This window comes from Osmia lignaria, chromosome 2 (assembly GCF_051020975.1).
Source record: "Osmia lignaria lignaria isolate PbOS001 chromosome 2, iyOsmLign1, whole genome shotgun sequence".
NCBI classification, from domain to species: domain Eukaryota; kingdom Metazoa; phylum Arthropoda; class Insecta; order Hymenoptera; family Megachilidae; genus Osmia; species Osmia lignaria.
The window spans coordinates 2008146-2028487 of record NC_135033.1 but is presented as its reverse complement, the minus strand read 5'-3'; the positions used below and the strand labels follow the sequence as shown (position 1 = coordinate 2028487).

Below are 20342 nucleotides of genomic sequence, written 5' to 3'. Positions count from 1 at the left end.
CCAGATATGGCCAAGAATATTTACGAATTAGAGCAGAAAAAACATATGGAAATGTTGCAGAATTGGCAACATAGAAGAGATGCCATTGAAAAAGAAATCATCGGTTAAGCGAAAAATTCTAGATGGTATTTTTATGTATCAAAACTATTGACGGCCTTTAATTTTGGACGAATATGCTGTCTGCGGATTGGCACGTTCTGTGCAAATTCAGTGAAGTCATTTGTCTATCTACGACTAATTAGTGCTCCTGCAGTACAATACGGACAAGAATGCGAAAAATTCGCCCGTGAAGAACTAAGTGCGTGCATTGGTGTTAAAATTAAAGAATGTAGCTTATTCATTGATACTGCCATCCCGTTCTTAAGAGCTTTACCAGATGGACTTATAGACGAATAGGGCATTGTGGCAATCAAATGTCCGAAAACGGCGGAGAATTTATTGCCGGAGGAGGCAATCAAAAGTGTTGCAGTTATTCGCCGTATATTTGCAGATGCAGAAGGAAACACATTAAACAACAACCATTATTATTACTACCAGGTACAAGGACAATTACATGTCACAGGTAGAAAATATTGCTTATTTTGTATCTGGACCTAAAAAGGGTTAAATTACATTAGAGTTGATAGAGATGATAACTTTTGGCAAAACAATATGCAGCCGAAGTTAATTCAATTTTATTTATTCTGCATGTTACCGGAATTAATAGATAGCTGGTACAATAGGGGAATACCCATTCGGGAGCCTCAATTTATACAGGGTGATCCTCTCGCTACACTACCCGAAAGGAAGTGCCGCCACAACAGAATGTAGAAGTCGACATCCCATTTCTGTCAACGCTTACTTGACCCCTGCAGCGAAGACGGCTGTGTACGTGAAAATGTGTGTAATGAGCAGAAGAGTCCCATTTAAACAGAATATTTTCTTAACACATTTTCACGCACACAGCCGTATTCGCTGCAGGGGCCACCTCCGTCAAGTAAGCGATGACAGAAATGGGATGTCGACTTCTACATTCTATTGTGGCGACACTTCCTTTTGGGTAGCGTAGCGAGAGGATCACCCTGTATTACATTGAATTTCGCCTGCACGTACTATACGTCCGCGGCTGTGTGTGCGTCGGCAAGCGACCCTCGCTTCTCTAATGTTTCTGTCAATAGCACCACATGGCCCGACTACCATTCATATAACGGGTGAGCTTAAAATTAAATTTAGTTAATTTCAATAATATGAAATTATTTACTTAAAGGCTGCCGGAATATTAATATAGCTTAACCTAACTTAATCTGGACATGTAAGTAACAGTATTTTATTTGGGTATAGTTCCGAATAGCCCCGGCGGAGGGGGGAGTCCCCCTTTGGAAGGGGAGAGGGGGGAGGGGGAAGACCCCAAATATCAAACGGTATCCACATCAGACCAGTAGTTTCGGAGATATTAATTAAAAACTTTCGCAGAATACATAGAATTCTGCCTATACAGACGTGACTAACACAACCATCCCCGCTGTAGAAATCGTGGTCGTCGAGTGTCAAGTAGCCGATGACACAGTAGGGAGTCTCAACCTGAGTATCTATAGGGTGTCTCATTCAGTTGTGATCATTGTACCATTGTATTTAAAGTAATTATTCTTGTGTTTTAGGCTTTGCCCCTTCCCCGGCACCCCCGCCACGGAGAATATAACCTAACCTAACCTACTACGGTTTGATATTCGTAGACGAACAAAGTGTTACCTTCTGTTCGTATATGTATAACTGGCAAATTCGCCTTACATGTGCCTTACATTATTGGGTAAAATTCTGTGTAAAGTTGTTTGCGAATATTTCGGCAGCTTGTTATTTCCATTAAAAACAAAAATCGTATTCGTATTCAGCATATCAAAACGAGTAAAACGACGAGATTAATGTAAACGTGAACCACAGTTTACAAAATAATGCGCTTTATACATATACGACACCCTGTAGATACCCAGGTCGAGATCCCCTACTGTGCCATCGGTTGCTTGACGCTTGACGACCACGGTTTCTACAGCGGGGATGGTTGTGTTAGTCATGTCTGTATAGGCAAAATTCTATGTATTCTGCGAAAGTTTTTAATTAATATCTCCGGAACTACTGGTCTGATGTGGATACCGTTTTATATTTGGGGTTTTCTCCCTCCCCCCTCTCCTCCCTCCAAAGCCCATGTCGATCGGCCACCGGGGCTATTCGGAACTACAGCCTTTTATTTTTCTGTTACTTATACGTATAGGTAGACCTAATTGGATATGTAAGTAACAGTATTTTATTTTTCTGTTACTTATACGTGTAGGTTAGGGTAGGTTAGGTTAGATTACATTAATATTCCGGCCTCCCTTGGGTGGCCGGTCACGCGAGTCAAATGTTATAATTTGATTTTTCAGCTCACCCGTTGTATGATTAAGAGCCGGACCACACGCTGTTGCGTACAGAAACGGTAGGCAAGAGAGCCAGCGCATACATGGCACATACGTATAGGCAGAATTCGCTGTAATAGTACATAACAATATTCTTTCGCGAATATTCCGCAAACTAATGGAGTCCGACATAATAGCTTAGAGGAAAAAAGTTGCTTAAAATGACGAATTTTGCAACGTATTTAAAAATTATCAAAATCGGAGGAGGAGTAGCTCATCTACAAGTTCAGCCAACATTTTGACAGTTTTATAGTTACTCATTTTTTTTGTTTATTATATCACGTATACTATTCTATTCATTTTTATTACATTTATATTATTTGTTATTATTATAGTGGCTTTAGTTCTTATAGTTTATTAGTGACAGTGTAATTAGTGTTAGTGACATTAGCTTCAGTTACTGCATAGTATAGTAATAACTGACATTAGTAGATATTGATCCTAATACGTGTGGTTAATTAGTGGTTACAATGGCTTTTAGGAAATCTAATGTAATAGGTATTAACAATAAAACAGAAACAGCAAATTATTGAACAACTGAAAAGTGGTATAGCTGTTTCTACAATTGCAGCAAAGTATAATGTGCACAATAAGAAGAACAAAGCAACGTATAAATCGATTGATGCACAGCAGTGAACATTATAAAGTACGAAGAGTTGGTGCATAAATTGTATACATGGTACGTGGAAAAACAAGCTGTTGACGATATAATGCCAGATGTATTGATGATGGGAAAAGCTGCAGAATTTGGAAAAAATCTGCAAATATCGGCAATCAAAGCCAGCAGAGGATGGGTAACAAATTTAAAAAAACTGCATAATATTCATGTTGACAATACGCGATCGCGCGTATCCAATGATTGAAAACATGAAAAATACGTTATTTGAATTCTACGTAAGTAATTTATTTTTCTATACTTGCGCGTGGCTTGGTCACCTTGCTAATAATAGTCGTTCGCGGCTCGTTATGAGCCACATATATCGGTACAAAAGAAAGGTACGGTTCAACGCTTTCGAACGCCGCTGTCACACATCGTCAAAACCACGAAACGTCTCTTTTCGAATCAGGGCCTGAACAATTCGATTGTTAAAATTACACGGTGAAAAGAAAAACGCTGACGAAAATGCTTAAAAATAACTTTATATAAATTCACAAAATAATTCAACATGCGAACACACATTTTTAATAAAAAAGACAATAAAAATAAACGTCAATATAATACGTCAATGGATTCAGAAACAAATTTGTTCTTTTTTGTTATTATGTAAATTGTGATTACTTTTAAAATAATGTTATAAACAAATTATTTTTTACAAAATTTATGACTAGCTGTTATATGTTCATAAAAAGCCATGAAACTTTTCCTTCGAAAGTTTTCTTCTATTTATGATAGTTTCCGAGATAGCCTATTGTAGCCGAAACTTTAGGAGGTCATTTCACCCCCTAAATATGAAAACGGGCAAAAATAAGAAAATACGTATACCTTATTTTTCGGTCCTTTAAAACCTATCCAAAAATCAAAACAATCGGAGGCGGACACCTAAAAACCCTTCCTTGTCAGAAAAGTATGAACTCTTCTTTCCCTAAACTGTGTGTTAGTTAACAGTTATTTATTTAAATAATATATTAACAATTTAAATTTTTTAATTAAATTTTCTGATCTTAACTTTCAGTGTCCGTGTTTTCACGGCGTTCCTCGTTTTAAATATATGAGAGCCCTAAATCACAGATTTATATCATGTCTTGAACAATGGCACTATGTTAGGTGCCATTAGTTCTCCTTTTAATAATCGAAGAAAATATCACAGGTATAACTGCAATATCATTCTATTCAACGTTGTAAAGAACATAGGCTTCTATAACTATTTCCGTCTTTACCTTTTCACGTACGTATTACTTTTAATTAAATTATAGCTGGTACCTGTAAATAGTTGTAACTAAGGTCTTCCTCGATTTAAGTATATGGGCGCCCTGAAAAGGGTTAATTATGTTATAAATTTTAACTCACTTATTTGATAAAACTAACATTATTCCAGTTATTGATGAAAATAGCGACGAACACACTAACACACTAACACACAGTTTAGGGAAAGAAGAGTTCATACTTTTCTGAGAGCTATTTCTGGTATGAGAAACGCGGCGAGTCGGCGCGGCGCGGCGCAACGTATTCCCCTATAGGTCGGTTAGGTTGAGCGCCTCTAACGTTCAGCCTGGCTTTGCCTCATGAAAGGGCGTTGCATTGGTTTTATTTTTTTTTAACTATGATGTACCAATCCGACACTCTTGAAACTTTTACAGATAATAGTTAAATAGTAAAGGATTATTCTTAATTTTTTCGGCGGGTGTCACTCAAGGGATTGTTTATAAAAGTCACTTTCAAAAATTTATTTATTAATTTTCAACCCTTAATCATCGGATAAAAATGTTGAAAAAAAATATGAAATACAGCTAATGAATACCTACTATTTGCACTTTAATGTGTTCAAATATCTTACATAGTTTCCGAGAAAAAAAATAGTAAAGTTTTGGGGTTTTACCCTCATATCTCCCTTATCAAAGGGGGTAGGGGGTTGAAATTGCACACAATTGTTGTTTAAGCAAAAAGCATTATGTGGTATAAATATCAACCGAAATTGTTGCTGGGGCCGATTCACTAGGCCTATACGGCTAGAGCCTTTGTGTGTCTAAGGCGGTAGATCTACGTTGTGAGGTGCAATGGTTTATCTCACGGGGGGTAGATTTAATAAATTTCACTGCAATCAATTACTTCCTCTGAAATGTTATATTAAATCTATTGTATATTTAGCTTCTGGAAGAGCTTACAAAACAAAAATAAGATAATGTTAGAAGAACATACAAAAATTCTTACATACATGTTTGTTACAGTAAACTCTCACTATATTGCCGGTAGAAACGGAAAATTCTTAAAATTGTCAACATAAAACGAGCTCTTTCTCTGCAGCACTTAAAAATGTGTGTGAAAATCCCTGTGAAGGAGGATTTACTCAACAGGCAATATAGCGAGAGTTTACTGTACATATAGAAAAATATATGAGTGTTTATGTACGACTTTTGTGTACACAGAAAAAAAGAAAAAATACTTTTCATTATTTTAATCAATTCTTTAACGCTTATTATTAATAGTGTTTCTCTTAGCTGAACTATAATCTACATTTCTCTATCAATACTCGGCAATTCATTTGTAATTTTTCATCAGTATATTTCGAATGATAATTTGTATTTAAATCGTTTGCATTGGAAATCTCCTGTATTAAATTTTCGTTGCTCATACTAGTAGAGAACATTTCTTTCTTTACTCTGGAAAATACTTTTTTGGTATTAATTGCAGGGCGATGCGGAAGTATCGTGGTTTCTATCGAATTTATACGAGACAATGATCTTTTTTGAGTATTATTGTTATTAAGGGTATTTAACGTGACCTCTGAAACATGACTTCCCGTCTTGTCCCTTGCATCAATTGTATCAATATCATTATTCTCCGGTTCATCTACATCTTCTGAAAAAAACAAATTCAGTGTACTACACGTACTATCTACATCACTATCAAGTTGCATTAATTTTTGTGTATTCAATATGTTTTTGAAGAAGTCATATTTGATTATCGGACGATCCTTCCGCTTGTCTTCTGACAATCGCAAATTGCTTTTCATATTACTAATATTTCCTATCAAGTTTTTCTCGTTGCCATCAATTACCGTTTCTTCATCATAAATGGAAAAATGAAACTTATCATTTTGTACTGTAACGTTATCTTCGTCAACTTGAACTGAAGTAAGAAAATTATTTTCTTTCGAAGCTAATTCTATATTATTTTGCTTACGATTTATATGCGGTACTATATTTTTATCACTTGGTTGTAGAATGTTTCTTGAAATCTTAATTATTTGCAACGGTCGTTTCCTACTGACTGATGTGCTTATTAATTTGTCACCATTAAAGGGACTATGTGTTTTCCTTTGCACCTGTAAATGATTATTATTAAGAAATCGTTCATGATGCATGCTTGAAATGATACAATTAGGACTATTCTGCATACGGCATTCTATGACAGCATCCATTAAATTATGTTGATGGTCGGTTAATTCTTCTTTCAGTTTACTGATGATGCAAGTCAGCATAAATATTATGTTATTGGCATCTTGTAGATGTACTACCTCATCTTTATTGAATTTTTCTTGTAAATAAGTGATCTGCGATTTAAACATGGTGAATCTATTCTTTGAATCTTCCAAGACCTTTGTAATGTAAGGTTTATAATCTACATGATCATCTTGCTCCTTTTCGTTCTTTGCTTCTTTAGTATTTGCCATTGGAGAGCTAGCTATAATATCTATGTCATCATAGTTTTTCTCATTACATATATCTTCTGTGACTTCAACTGTATTACTTTTATTGTGCTGTTTTTTCATGCTGGATGGCTTCGAGACATTTTCTCTATTTTGAATTACAGAGTCCTTTTCGTTGCTTTCACTTTCCATTATTTGACTGCAACTTCCAACTTCAATTGTACCACTTTTTTTGGCCTGCTGCTTGGCGCTGGATGATCTCGAAAGCTTCCTTTTATTTTGCATTAAAGATGCAGATGAATCTGAGTCAAAATCATAAAGATACTCTGCTTGAACTTTTGTCCGTTTCCTTCTGCTTCTTCTTAACCCTTTCGTAGCAATGATATCTGATTCACTTGAACTGGCCTCAATATTTATTTGAGACCCCATCTTTTTATGTTTATTGTTATCTGCATTAATTATATCTATATGATTGATATTGTCTCTCTGTGTAATAAGCGCAATATCATTATCTGATCCAGTCATCATGGGACTATCATTATCGCATATTGTTTGTAAGTTCCTTTTTATTTTCTTAACGTGTCGTAATCGTTCTTTTCGATAAAATGTAATATTAGAATCTGAATCACTGCTATCAGGTATACAAACTCTGTTTTTATTTCTGAAACAGCCAATTTATAACCACATTTTTTTCTTATTTGTAATATACTAACTGTTAGTATACTGCATTTGTATAAATACTTTTATAATCACTTAATAAATCAATTAAAGAAAACTATAAAAAATGTTTTAAAAACATTTAAGTAAATATTCAATTACAAGAAACTTGACTGTTATAAAAATTAATTGCCTTACATTATACAAAAGAAATATAAAGTACACTCTGAAATAACTGTTACTGAAATTGTAATAAGTTTGCACTTTAAGACTTACTTTAAATTATACGGCATAATGAAGGGAAAACAAAATTGAATCTAATAGATAAACACTGGCAACAATCACATACCAAAACCAACTTTTGTTTACTTCACAAGAGAACATACCTCTTCACTAACAAGTTTTTATTTGTTCTGCGCATATCAGCTCTGATTGGTTATGTAACTAAAAATAACGCGCACGCCCTCTGGTAATGTTATGATGTCGAATGTGCACACTCGGTGATTTTTCATTTTGTATTCTTTCTAAATTAGCATCATTTCTTACTATTCATATATTTTTGTCTGCCATGTACGAGCTTACTTGACTTGCGCGAAGCGGATATGTTATTTCGTGAAATGAACAAATATGTATCTACGCAATTTACGCGCGTAATTCACTAAGTAAAATAAAGAGGTTACCGGTATACGTATGTACAACATATGTACATACAATATCAATCATAGTGTCCGTTCGTCTAGTGTATTTTGTAATTTCAAATAAATTATTGAAATTCTAAATTATTGAATATTCGAAAGCTTTTATCAGATGATTATGTTAATTACTTTAACGCTTTTATTAAATAATTAGATTTATGACATTTGCTGCGGTTAAACTTGGACTCCAAAGTCAGTGCTTTTTCACTAGACAAACGGACACTATGATTGATATTGTATGTACATAATCTTCTCCTATCAAATTGACCTAATATTAATCATCATGATGTTCTTAGAATCAATATGTAAGTAAATACTTACATAAATACAATTCCCTGTTGCAAGTAACACAAATAAGTATAGTAAAGAACATGTATGATTGATAACAAAACGTTGATTAAAATTATAAAGAATAAGTATCATTTAATAAAAAATTATTTTAGATTATTCAAATTTTATCGTATTGTAAATATCATAGGTGTGTATCAGCCTTATAATTTGTCGCAAATTGCAATATAAAAATTTAATTAAATACGCACTATATTGAATATAACTTGTAATTATTACAAACAGTCGTTAATCGCTTTTTACTATTAAAATATTTCTCGAATTAAAAAATTAAAAAATAAAAACTTTATGGAAATAGAAACTAATAAATTTTAATCGCATTACAGTAAAACCTGGATAAGTGCAAAAAAACTGAGACCCAAGCATTTCGGACCCAAGCAGACGAGGTGTCGATTCTCGGGTTACGTGCGACCCGACGCCAGCCAAGCGTGAACGTAGAAAGAGACAGACAGTGGAGGATCAGGAGAGAGAAAGATTTAATGATTAAAGGAAAGAGCCGAAACGTATCGGTGTGACTAAACTAATTCAATAATAAAACTTTTTTATTTTTGACTTCTTTTTAATGAAACTTTTACTAGCGCATTGGTGAGATTTTTCTGATTAAAATGATACCAAACATGATATAGTTTGAATTATAATTACTTGCTAAAATTGATGTTAATAGTTGCACATACTCACAAGGGAAGTACACGGTTAGAGAATCATGGATTTTGACGAGCTTGGGCATTGTGAATCTACATCAAAAATAAGCGAACACGTGTCCGGGCGTTCTATCGAACAGGCCCTAATAACAGAGATATTAGTCTTTAAGAGATATTAGTTTTTAATAAACCAGTTTTTGTGTTAAATTCATTTTCAACATTCGTAGAACATGAAATAATTATAAATAATAAAATTAAAAGCAGTGAAAAAAAAAAATTTCAAATAACGTCGGATCGACTCCGGGACCGTAACATTACGAGGAACGATGCCAATCAGCGGGGCTATACTGTGCTGTTGGAAATAATTATCCAGTTAAGATAAATATCAAGTAATATAGAATGTTATAAACTTTAAAGACTAATATCTCTGTTATTAGGGCCTATTTGATAGAACGCCCAGACACGTGTTCGCTTATTTTCAATATAGATTCACAGTGTCCAAGCTCGTCAAAATCCATGATTCTCTAACCGTGCCCTCCCCTTGTCAGTCGTGGTGTCTTTTGTCCGGACACTGCACATATTCACGCGAGATGTCGATTTTTCGTTCGTACACATCGTTTGTATTCAGCCGAGATATCGTTTCAGCGTTCGTACATACACATAATTTATATGCAGCCGAGGTGTCGATTCTATGTTATTTATTCTATTATTATTGTTTATTTATTTGATTATTATTCTATTATTATTGTTAGTTTGTAAATTGCTTTGATTGTCAATAGGAAGAAACTGTCCGGTTTGATGGAAATCACAGGCTTTTTCTAACATCATAAAGTACCTAAGGGTATAGCCGGATAAGATGATCAAAAGTGCCCCCAAACCAAATTCGACTTGCTATGAACCATTCGATAGGCGATCAAAAAAAACCAGTCTGTGCCAAGTTTCAACCCTGTATCTCATCTGGGAGGGTAGTTACGGGTAAAAATGTAATCGCGAAGTTTTTGGCCAATTTCTCCTATTTAATGACATTTGAAAATTCTGAAAAAAAATCAGAGACATTTCTATTTGTGAGGCACATATTACAGAATTTTTTCAGATTTTTAGATTGAAAACTGAAGCCGTGAAAAATCAGAAACGTCAAAAAATGCTGAAAAATAGCGATTTTGTATGAAAGGAGTCGCGGATCTGGATTCATATTTTTTTTATAAGTGTATATTATCGATACTATTATTTTCAATTTTTTTGAGAATTTTTGGTCAGGTGCGCCATAGTTAAAAAAATTAAAAACTGATATTTTCGACATATTTCATGCGATAACATGAGAAACACTTTCAATTTTTAAAAGAACCTTTATACACTTAGTGTATTATGTAATTTTTAATGTTTCTACACTGAACGAAACTGAAAAACATGTATTTTACAGAAAAACAAGAAATCAGTGTGAGCCGACTCGAATCTACGAAAAGCCTAGCAGCAGTTTAGCAGTCAGGCGCTTTAACCGCTTCTTTTTTTTTTTTTTATAATAACGTTTATTTATAATGTGCCAACACTTACATAGATTTTGAGTTATATAAAAGACGTATAAAAATATAATAATTTATGAGTATTTTCGCAATTCTTATAGCTAAGTAAGCTCTTAAAGATCTAGAATATGATTGCACCTGGGCTAGTGTGTACTTTCTTTGATTTTTGGTTTGATTTTGAGGAGATCATTTTGTAGTACTTGTCGCGCCTGGAGGATTTCTTTGGCATTTGCGAGGCGCCGGATTTATTGGTTAGCTTAATATAGCTTAAATTCTAACTTAAAGTTTAACTTATATTCTATCTTATATTCTATATTATACATTTTGTATGTACAGGTTTGTTCTCCTTACGTTCTAGAGTTGAAAAATTTTTACATATTTACACTTTTGAAACTAATTTAAACTAGTTGTTGTTACATGAGTTTGCGTTTCATTTTCTTTTTGCAGCCACCAGTATTCTTTAGTGCTTTTGGGATTTTTACTTAAGTGTGTTGTGAGTGGGATTGGGGTGGTGTGTTGGCGTGAATTTGAATGTTTCGATCAGGAGGTGGTTGTTTTTGCTTATTGTGAGGGATTCTATTTGGTGGAAGGAGTTTTTAGTCTTGAATATGTTATTGATTTGCTGGAAGGGGTTTGTTGGTCCTTTTATGGCAATTTGGTTTATTCTTTCTTTCCAGTAAGCGTTTATTGATTTTTTGAATTCCGCTCCAATTTCTGCTTTTATGTCTTTAAGAAGATTTTTTAATGTATTTTTTGCTAGGAGGGATGTTTTATCGTTGCGATTGTTTAGTTTGATTAACTGATTTAGTACGTAGTTTTTGTTTCTTTGGAGGATTTTTATTCTTTTGTTTAGGAAGATTTCTGCGGAGTTTGGGGATTTGGTTTGTGGTATTGCCTTGTCTATTGCGTTTTGTATGGCCGATTCTAGCAGCTTGAGGTTTTCATCTATTTCGTGGTTTGAAAGGTTTTTGTCGTGCGGGATTTTTAGGTCTTTTATTTTGAGTGATGCTATTTTTTTGAATTTTTCCCAGTTTGCTTTGTTGTAGTTGGGCCGTTTTATTGTAGGTGCGGTATTTAGGTGAGTTATGTTGTCTATGGAAGGGTATGGTTTTTAGTTTTTGGTCGACGAGGCTGTGAAATCTTATTCTTGAATCGTGGAGGCAGAGGTCTATGTAGGAGTTTTCGCTTGGATAGGATGGGAGGTTGGAGCTACGTAAATGTACATTATATATTATTGAATTTTGATCGAGCCATTTTTTGAGGTGACTGCCTCTGCTGTTGTTAGAGGAGTTCTTCCAAGATGAGTGTTTTATATGTATAGTATGTTATTATATAGTATGTGTTGGGTCGGTTTAGTTTAAGGTCTGTGAATAGTTTCTCAAGTTCCGGGATGAATTCCATTTTATTGTTACCTGGGGCGTAGACGGATATTATTATTAATTTTTCTTGGTTTGGGAGATCTATTTTTATTGCTGTTGCTTCTATTACTTTGTTGCTTTCGCTTAAGGGTAGCTGGATCTTTTTGTGGCGTATTGAGTTTTTAATTAGAATGGCGGTACCTCCTCCTTGTATGGCGTTTATTCTGTCTGTTCTGTGTGTTGTGTACTGTGTGTATGCGATTTTGTGTTTGTTCGTGAGTTTGGTTTCTCCTAGAAGGATGATGTCCGGGTTGTGTTTTTGTGTTAGATGCAGGAGGTTGGCTCTTTTTTGGTTGGATACTAATGAGTTTATGTTTAGCGCTATTATTTTGATTTGTCTGTTTGAGATTGGTGAGGGTGTGCTTTTGTTTGGTGCGGGTGTGTTATCCATCGAATGCGTGGTTGGGTGTTACTGTGTGCTTTTGGAATAGTAATTGGATGTTGTTTGTGTTGAGCTGTACTGCTTGGTGCAGTGCTTGCAATTGGTTTGTTATTTCCATGAGGATGTTCGTAATTCCTGTTGGTGGTGTGGTTTGGTGTGGTTCGAAATGTGTGAAGTCGGATCCTGGCGGAAAGGTTGAGGTGCTGGTTTGGGCTGTGGGGTGCGTTATCGCTTGAGAGGAGGGTGCCAGTTTGTGTAGGGAGGATTTTTGAGTAGGAGGGGGGGGGGGGGGGGGGGAGTTGGATGTTTGAAGTAGGGGGTGGCTACGTACTGGCGGCTATCTGGCTATATGAGATTGAGGGGTTTACTAATTTTTGTATCTTAGCTATTTTAATGTTCCTTATCTCTAATTGTTTTTGGTGCTTCTCCGCTATGTTTTGTTTGTGTTGTTTCGTGTACGGGCAGCCCCTGTATGAGGCTGGGTGGCCGTTTTGGCCGCAGAGAGCGCATTTAAGTGTGATTGTGTTTTCCTGTGTGGTAGTAATTTTACATTTTCCCGGCTCGTGTGTATCTGCGCATTTTACACATCTAAAAGATAGGTTGCAATTTGAGGAGGAGTGGCCAAGGCGTTAGCATTTCCAGCATTGGGTTATTTCTTTGTTTTTCAGTTTTTCCCACTTAATCGATTGGTGTAGAATTTTTTTGATTTGTGCTAAGTTATTTAGATTACTGTCGGACGTTAAGTGTACTGTATATATTGGGAGTTGAGTGTTTTGCTGGATTAATTTTTTTGTTTGGAATCTGGATACTTTTAGGAAATGCATGTTCGTTATCTGGAGGTTATTTAGGGTGTTTAGAATTGTCTCGTTGTCATAGTTCACTTCCAGGTCTTTTAGTAGGATGAGTTGTGGATTGTCGTATTTTGGTGTGTAGGTGTAATAGTTCATGTTTTTATTTTTAAATATCGTTATAATTGTGTTAAAATCTTCCAGTGTATCTATATACAGGTTGTGAGAGTTTCCTGTTGATTTTTTGGTTCTAAAATTGCCAGTTATTTTCGCGCCGCTGGTTAAAATTAAGTTAATAGTTGCCTGTGCGCTTTGGTTATATACAATTATTGGGGGGGGGGGGGGGTTATTTCTGACCTGTTCAGTTTCATTACGATTTACGTCGGGTGCTGGCTGTGGTTGCGTGCATCTTCGTCAGGTTGGTGGTGTTTTTATTGGCGTTTGAAGCTGTGTCCTTCGGCGGGGGGCTGCTCGCGTTGCTTGGGCTGGCTCGGCTGCCTCTGGTTCTCCGGTCATAAAACTCCTTGTCCTTACTGCTACCTGCGGTGGGCTCTTCTCTTTGGTTTATCCGTTCTAGCAGCTCAACTATTTGAGTTTGCTGTGCTTCGTTTTGGCGACGCAGTTCCTCGTTTTGACTTTTTAGCTCCTGGAGCAGGTCTTTCATTTCTATTCTTTTGGTTTCCTCGTTTCTTTCTGATGAGGCTTCTTTGATGGTTTCTTGCATTATAATGCTGTTGCTTCTGGCCAGTTTTGATGTTGCTTTTTGTGTTGTGTTTTATTTTTTTTTTGTGGGGGCTTTTTGTAGAAGCTCCTCCACCTCCATTTGGCTAAGTGTGCCTCTTTTTTCTTTGTCTATTATTTTTTGGATGATTAAGTGTGGAATAGTTTCCTTACCCATGGTTTCGTAGTTTGATTGGGATGTTTTGGTGGATTTTTCTCCTGTTTTGCTGCCCGCAGCGGAGCCGCAAGGCATGCTGGGGTGCTGTTCTTCTATTATGCGATTTGTTGGTGTCTGTCCTAGTAATTATTTAATTAATAAAGCCTTGATCCGAGGTCGATTCGCTTGCCTGTTTTCCATTTTGGGTGTGCACTATGGTAATAATTCACACTTTGGAAATTCACTTGGGAACTCACTGTGACTATGGGTCTGCCGAACGATGTTACCTGTCCGGCGGTCAGTTGCTGAATGATGGCGCTTTAACCGCTAAACCACCGACACCGTTGGAGCAACTGTTACGTTGCGCGTCGAGAGAGCGAGCGCGCAACGTAAAAGAAGAAAAATAGTTAAGATAGAAAATATTGAACTTGATTCTTCCTATTTTTGGGCGATGAGAAAGGTATCGCTGCCACCAGTTCTGACCGCGTATGACGCGGAAGCGTCCTCTACGGTCAGAACAAATTAAAGGACGGAAATTTAGATAGTAATTATTTCCGTTGGGTTCGTCAGTGTTCTGGGTCCCATATGTGGTCCCTCCTTGAAACCTTGTGTTGGGGTGCATGGATTTGAGATGTAAAACGATGCAGGAAATGATACAAAACGGAATTTGAAAGAAATATTAATACAATTTAGTGTGCAAAAGAAAGGTAAATTTAATTCAAAATAATCATTGAAGCTAACAGAAACTGAATTTCAAATAACTATTGTTTGAGTACTGAACGGATTCTATTTGAATACTGTTAATTACTATTAAATGAATTCAATTAAAACAATACTGGTTTACAAGGGTAAAGATGCTTAACCTATTGTTTGATATAAATATGAATGAAATTGGAAAAAGATGTTTAGCCTTTGGTTTACAATGAGACCTTCTAATATAATATTAACCGGATTTGAAATGTAAAAATATATGTTCTTAATAAAGGACGACTGCCTCGACCAAATATAATAGAAAATTAAGGTTTTTGGTTGTTTCTAGCCCCAAGGTAACGACCTGAACGAAGAGACTCTTACAACCCCCGAAAGGGCTTTACAGGTTGTTCCTGGTAAAGTATCGTAGTCGAAACAATCGTCACACACAAACTCGCGATGATTCAAAATTCGGAATATTAAGATAGCGAAATAAATTATAATCGGTACCTGAATGTGGAAACGAGACGATCTAAAATGAAGAGACTTACAACCCCAAAAGGGCTTAATAGATCGCCCGTTTTGCCTCGTCGAAATTGAATAATAATGCCGTGCTCGACAAATTAGTACTGAACAGGCTTACCGTGAAACTGTAGAATATGATATACGACAAAAATCGCTCTGAGGTTCGCTATAATATCGTTGAATAATCGCTGAAAGATCTGGAACACCAAGAAAGATGAGAGGCTGATGTCGCACTAACACTTGTCGCGCACCCGGTTGTCGTTTATTGCAAAAATTAAGTAGACGTATCACAAGACGATTACAATTTCAGAAAATGGAATAATTAACGCGATTGAATTTAATACGAGAATTACGCGATCAACGGATTAAAAGAAAGAGAAAAGACAGAATTTTAATAGTGTGAAATGAATTTAACGTGCGCGTCTCTGAGTCTTTGCCGCGTATTTGGAATTTCACCCTCACGACACTCTGTCTAATTCGTAGGACTTGTCGCGCAGCTAAATTACAACGAAATACAATCGACAACTCTATCTCTAAACGCACGGGCTCCCGTCACGACTTACTCGATTGTTCGACGAAGAGTGATCAGAATCGATCGCGATCCTAGCCGGAAGGGCCCGTCGCGAGGACGATGTCCTGCGTGGGGACATTTCGGCAAATCATAGCGCGTGCCAGCTAAATTCCTCTAGATCATACTTTCTCTCTTTCTTGGTGTTCCATCTTTGTCTAACGGCTTTTCGGTGTTTCTACGCCGTAGAATTCCTGGAATGTTCTATTCTCATCGATAATTCCAATATTAGATATAAAATGATGCGATTATCAACTAATAGTTTAAATCAGAATTATTGAACAATAAATATGCGAGTAATTATAACCTGAACTATATTATTATGTATGAATAATGGACCGGCTAGCATGAGGTTCCCTAATTAACAATTGGCTTGTCCATAATCATTTTGTTCGCAAAGAAATCGATCAACAATACGAATTTCGGTGGTAGTGCAAGTTGTTCGTTAAAAATCTTAATAGCATGCGATGATTCAACTGATAATTTCAATAGTATTCAATTGTTCGATATTCGAATATTCATTCCTGTACTCGCAGCGAACTTTGTTCGAGAACGTTCTTTCTGTTCAAAATCGTACCGTTGGGTCTTAGTTTCAGGTAATTCTTGGAATTCGATACAATGACTTTTATTCCCCCGTGTGACCCTTCGAAACTTGGCACAGACTGGTTCTTTTTGATCGCCTATCGAATGGTTCATAGCAAGTCGAATTTGGTTTGGGGGCACTTTTTACCATCTTATCCGGCTATACCCTTTGCAATCAATAGTTCAGCAGCATATTCTGAATGAATAAATAAATAAATATAATTCAAACTATATCGTGTTTGGTATCATTTTAATCAAAACACTCTCACAAATGTGTTAGTAAAAGTTTCATTAAAAAGAAGTCATAAATAAGAAAGTTTTATCGTTGAATTAGTATTAGTCACACCGTATTACGGTTCGGATCATATTACATGGCTTCCTCGTAGAGCGTCTCGGTTCGCCAAAGGGGATCCCCCCCATATGGGGGGTAGCAACGTTGCACTTATCCGGTCAATCTATCCTGGCACTTATCCAGGTTTTGCTGTATATCGTTTTTTTTCCACATTTTAAATATCGCTTTATTAATTTCTAGAGTTAACAACAAATAAAATTCAAGTTTTAATTCTAAAAAATAAAATAATATTACTAGTATGTAAGAAAATGTGTTTTTTTTCTCTGATTTACAGGTATTTCGGGAATTAATGAAGAGTATTCAAGCAGTGGAAGGAAGACCACCGTCACCTACGCCTGCACCCTCTCAACCCCTGCGATCTCATCCTCACAATACCAGCGAAAAATGTATTCTTCTTTGACACTGAAACGAGAAAATCAACGTGCTCGACTTCTGCGACCATATTATTAAGAAAAGCTGCTTCTTTCCTTATCATGATGCAGGGTCGTTTATTTAAGTTGAAGATGATAGATAAACCCAGGGATGGGTTTACTCTAGGGAATCGTAAGATCCCTAATGCGAAAGCTCAACTATCACTGGGATTTGTGTAATCCGTGCAACTGTGGGAGTTGTGTAATCTCAAGTAAAAATCCGCGAACCTTTTTGGTTCAGCAATCAATAATGTAAACAGTATTGTGATCGTTCGGGATATTGAGATCTTTCATGAAATACTCTTCTGTTTTCTGTACAGAATATGACGACTATTGCAATAAATAGAGAGGCATTTTTTTACTATGTTGTTTAACTGTTCCGTATTTTGTTCACAAGAAGTATCGAGAATGGCACAGGGGCAGGAGAGGTCTCCAACCGGATCGATTAATATATAGCGGATGTGTTTGGTCTGCTGGAGATTTTACCAATAATAGAGGAGAGGGTATAAATATGGGATGCCCATTTTATTTTTAAATGTAAAGAGTCACAAAATAGTCATAAGTAAAAAAAATTAAACAGAAATTTGGGGAATTGCATGTGGAATATGCTGTGTAATTACAAGGTGTCCCGTAACTCTTGTAACATCGGGAAATGAGGGGTTGTTGGGGTAACTCTGAACAACTTTTTCCTTTACCAAAATATTGGTTAAAGCTTCGATTTTGTATTATTAACGAAGCTTCAACCAATATTTTGGTAAAGGAAAAAGTTGTTCCGAATTATCCCAGCAACCCCCCATTTCCCGACATTACGGGAGTTACGGGACATCTTGTATAAATATCATAGGATTTACAAATTTTTTTCACTTTTTGTAATTGATAACAAATTCGGACTAATAGATATTTGAGTAGTAATTGGAGACAGCGTTACTTTTGAGAGAAATAAAATTATAAAACTAACAAGGGGAGTGTCAAGGTGTGGCAATCGCTTTTGAAACACCACCATGCGTAGGCTGTAACACAGTCAGTGTTACAAAAGTTTTATGAGTTTCTACAGAATGGGCTTCCGTTTTCGAGATATCGTGGTTTAAAGTTTTGTATGCCCCAAATATAATACTTCATTTACGAAAAGCGAATTAACACAGAGGATCAATGGATGAATGGGTAAGGTAATTACAATAGAACCTCGCTTTCTGCACCTCGCTTATACAAATAAATTCCGACCCAACCTGAGATATACGAACTCCGAAGTGAACCTCTATTATCCTAACTGACAATGAGATCGAGCGTGCTTTCGGTTATAGTATAATCATTATATGAACGCGAATTCTATAAGAATCACTGATATATTTTGTTCTTATGTAATTTTTCATAATATAACATAATAAAACATAAATTCCGAAAGATACCATGTTTTCAAAAGTTTGGCATTCATCCATCCATTCTTCTGTGCCTTGGAAATGATTGGAACATTGCTAATATGCTTAAAACATCGGGGTTTCGTAGATTTCCCAATTATAAGTAATGAAAGCTTATGCTAACTCGAGGCGTTGAAATACACCATAATCGTTACCGTATCCTTACAAATTTTAAAGCCAGGCGCGGTATTTTCTGCACTCGAAACCATCGATTTTCGATGTAGCGACCTCCAATACCCAGCCATCTCATCAGCGTTATAAATACAATCTTCTAAATAATTTTGATTGCGTATAAAAACGTATAAAGTTTTCTTGAATGCTTTAGCATTGTCTTTATTCGCAGAAAGCTTTTCACCATAAATGTTTAACATACGTATTCCATGTCATGCTTTAAAGTTCTGAAGCCACTCATTACTAGCTTTAAAATCTTTATTGCATCCCATTTTTTCATTGAGCTGCAAAGCTTTTTCACATAATATAAGGCCGCTAATTGGCGTGCTTATGGTACGCTGTTGTGTAAAACCATCGAAAAACTGCACTATCCAATTCAGAACTCTCTATATTGGACAGTACCTTCTTCATATTTTCATATTTATCATCACAAAGTATATTTTCTTTTCTGCATAGTGTTATAAGATATTAGTTTCATTTTGTTTCATTCCAGATATTGTTGATTTCCCGACTTTATATTCAATTGGCAAAGCGACTGTTGATTTACCCGTCTTTATTCGCTTGATAATGTCACATTTGTCTTTGAGACTTAACACTACTCTTTTTCTTTTCACAGATTCATCGCACGATATATTGTTGGATAAACTGATACGTACCGGTTTCTATTATTACCATCACGAAACCAAAGATTGTGTAATCATCGAAACAAATTAAACACTCACAATCAGTTATCCGAACGCCAGTCTCTCGCATCCAAACTTATAATTTAACGGGTGGGGATAGCTGGTGAGCCTCTACTATCCGAATTTCCTTGTTCCCCGAACTGTTCGGATAAACGAGGTTCTACTGTAATTGCAAGTCGGGAGGTTCCGTGTTTGAGTCCCAGTATAGGTAGTTTTTAAAAAATTTTTTTTTCGCTTGAAAATGATTTTTATAATGCAAATGATTCTTTTTATCTCACATTAATTTTAAAACAAAGAAAAAATATTTATAATATATCCTATTTGTTGCGTTTTGAGTTTATGTATTTGTACTGTAAAAATGTTTTTCTATTTATTTGGTAGTATATAACTACCCATACCGTTAGACATGACCGTTATTCTAATTGCTTTTCCACATCTGTTCGACGCTTGAAGGCGTCAATACTTTCGGTATGAAGAATATAAATAGGAAATCATTCTTACAGTACAAATACATAAACTCAAGACGCAACAAATAGAATATATTGTAAATACTTTTTCATGCGTACAAATATTTTTTCTTTGTTTTAAACTCAATGTGAGATAAAACAAAAATTATTTGCATTATAAAAATCTTTTTTAAACGATAGAAAATGAAAAGAAAACTACCCATAATAACCGGGATTCGAACACGGGACCTCCCCCGACTTGCAATCGAATACCTTATATATTCATCCATCGATCCTCTCTGTTAATTGGCTTTTTGTAAATGAAATATTTGGAGCATACCAAAATTTAAATCACCATATCTCAAAACAGAAAGCCCATTCTAAAGAAACCTATGCGGCTTTTGTAACACTGGCTATGTACTACAACCTCCACATGGT

At 35.7% G+C, this 20342-nt stretch overlaps 2 protein-coding genes across 6 annotated transcripts in view; one reads left to right on the top strand and one right to left on the bottom strand.

Annotated features, from left to right (window-relative positions):
- The window catches only part of LOC117606021 (ras-like protein family member 10B), a 166805-nt gene extending 148946 nt beyond the window's left edge, over window positions 1-17859 (top strand). Inside the window, exon 5 of the mRNA XM_034327980.2 lies at window positions 17054-17859. Within this exon, the coding sequence (XP_034183871.1) occupies window positions 17054-17179 (126 nt within the window). The 3' untranslated portion in view covers window positions 17180-17859. The remainder of the gene's footprint in view (window positions 1-17053) is intronic.
- LOC117606018 (uncharacterized) lies at window positions 4934-7829 on the bottom strand. 5 transcript variants are annotated; one of them, XR_013063485.1, is made up of 4 exons: window positions 7780-7829; window positions 6487-7397; window positions 6271-6412; window positions 5929-5946 (listed from the first exon to the last, which is right to left on the bottom strand). XR_013063485.1 is itself a non-coding variant. In XM_034327977.2 (3 exons), the coding sequence occupies exons 1-3, from the start codon at window positions 7812-7814 to the stop codon at window positions 5591-5593; spliced, it is 1518 nt and encodes a 505-aa protein (XP_034183868.1). In that variant the 5' UTR covers window positions 7815-7829; the 3' UTR covers window positions 4934-5590. The 5 variants fall into 5 exon arrangements, 4 of the variants coding, with proteins under 4 accessions (XP_034183868.1, XP_034183866.1, XP_034183867.1 ...); XM_034327977.2 differs by having other exon boundaries at window positions 4934-5946; window positions 6271-7397; XM_034327978.2 differs by lacking the exon at window positions 5929-5946 and having other exon boundaries at window positions 6254-6412.
- Window positions 17860-20342: the final 2483 nt, after the last annotated feature.

What these genes read in the sequence shown, in the direction of transcription:
- LOC117606018 (XM_034327975.2), bottom strand. Translation starts at nt 7,814, where the DNA reads ATGCGCAGAACAAATAAAAACTTGTTAGTGAAGAG. An exon ending in AAAAACTTGTTAGTGAAGAG is followed by an intron (nt 7,398 to 7,779) that starts GTATGTTCTCTT and finishes TGGCTGTTTCAG; the next exon opens with AAATAAAAACAGAGTTTGTA.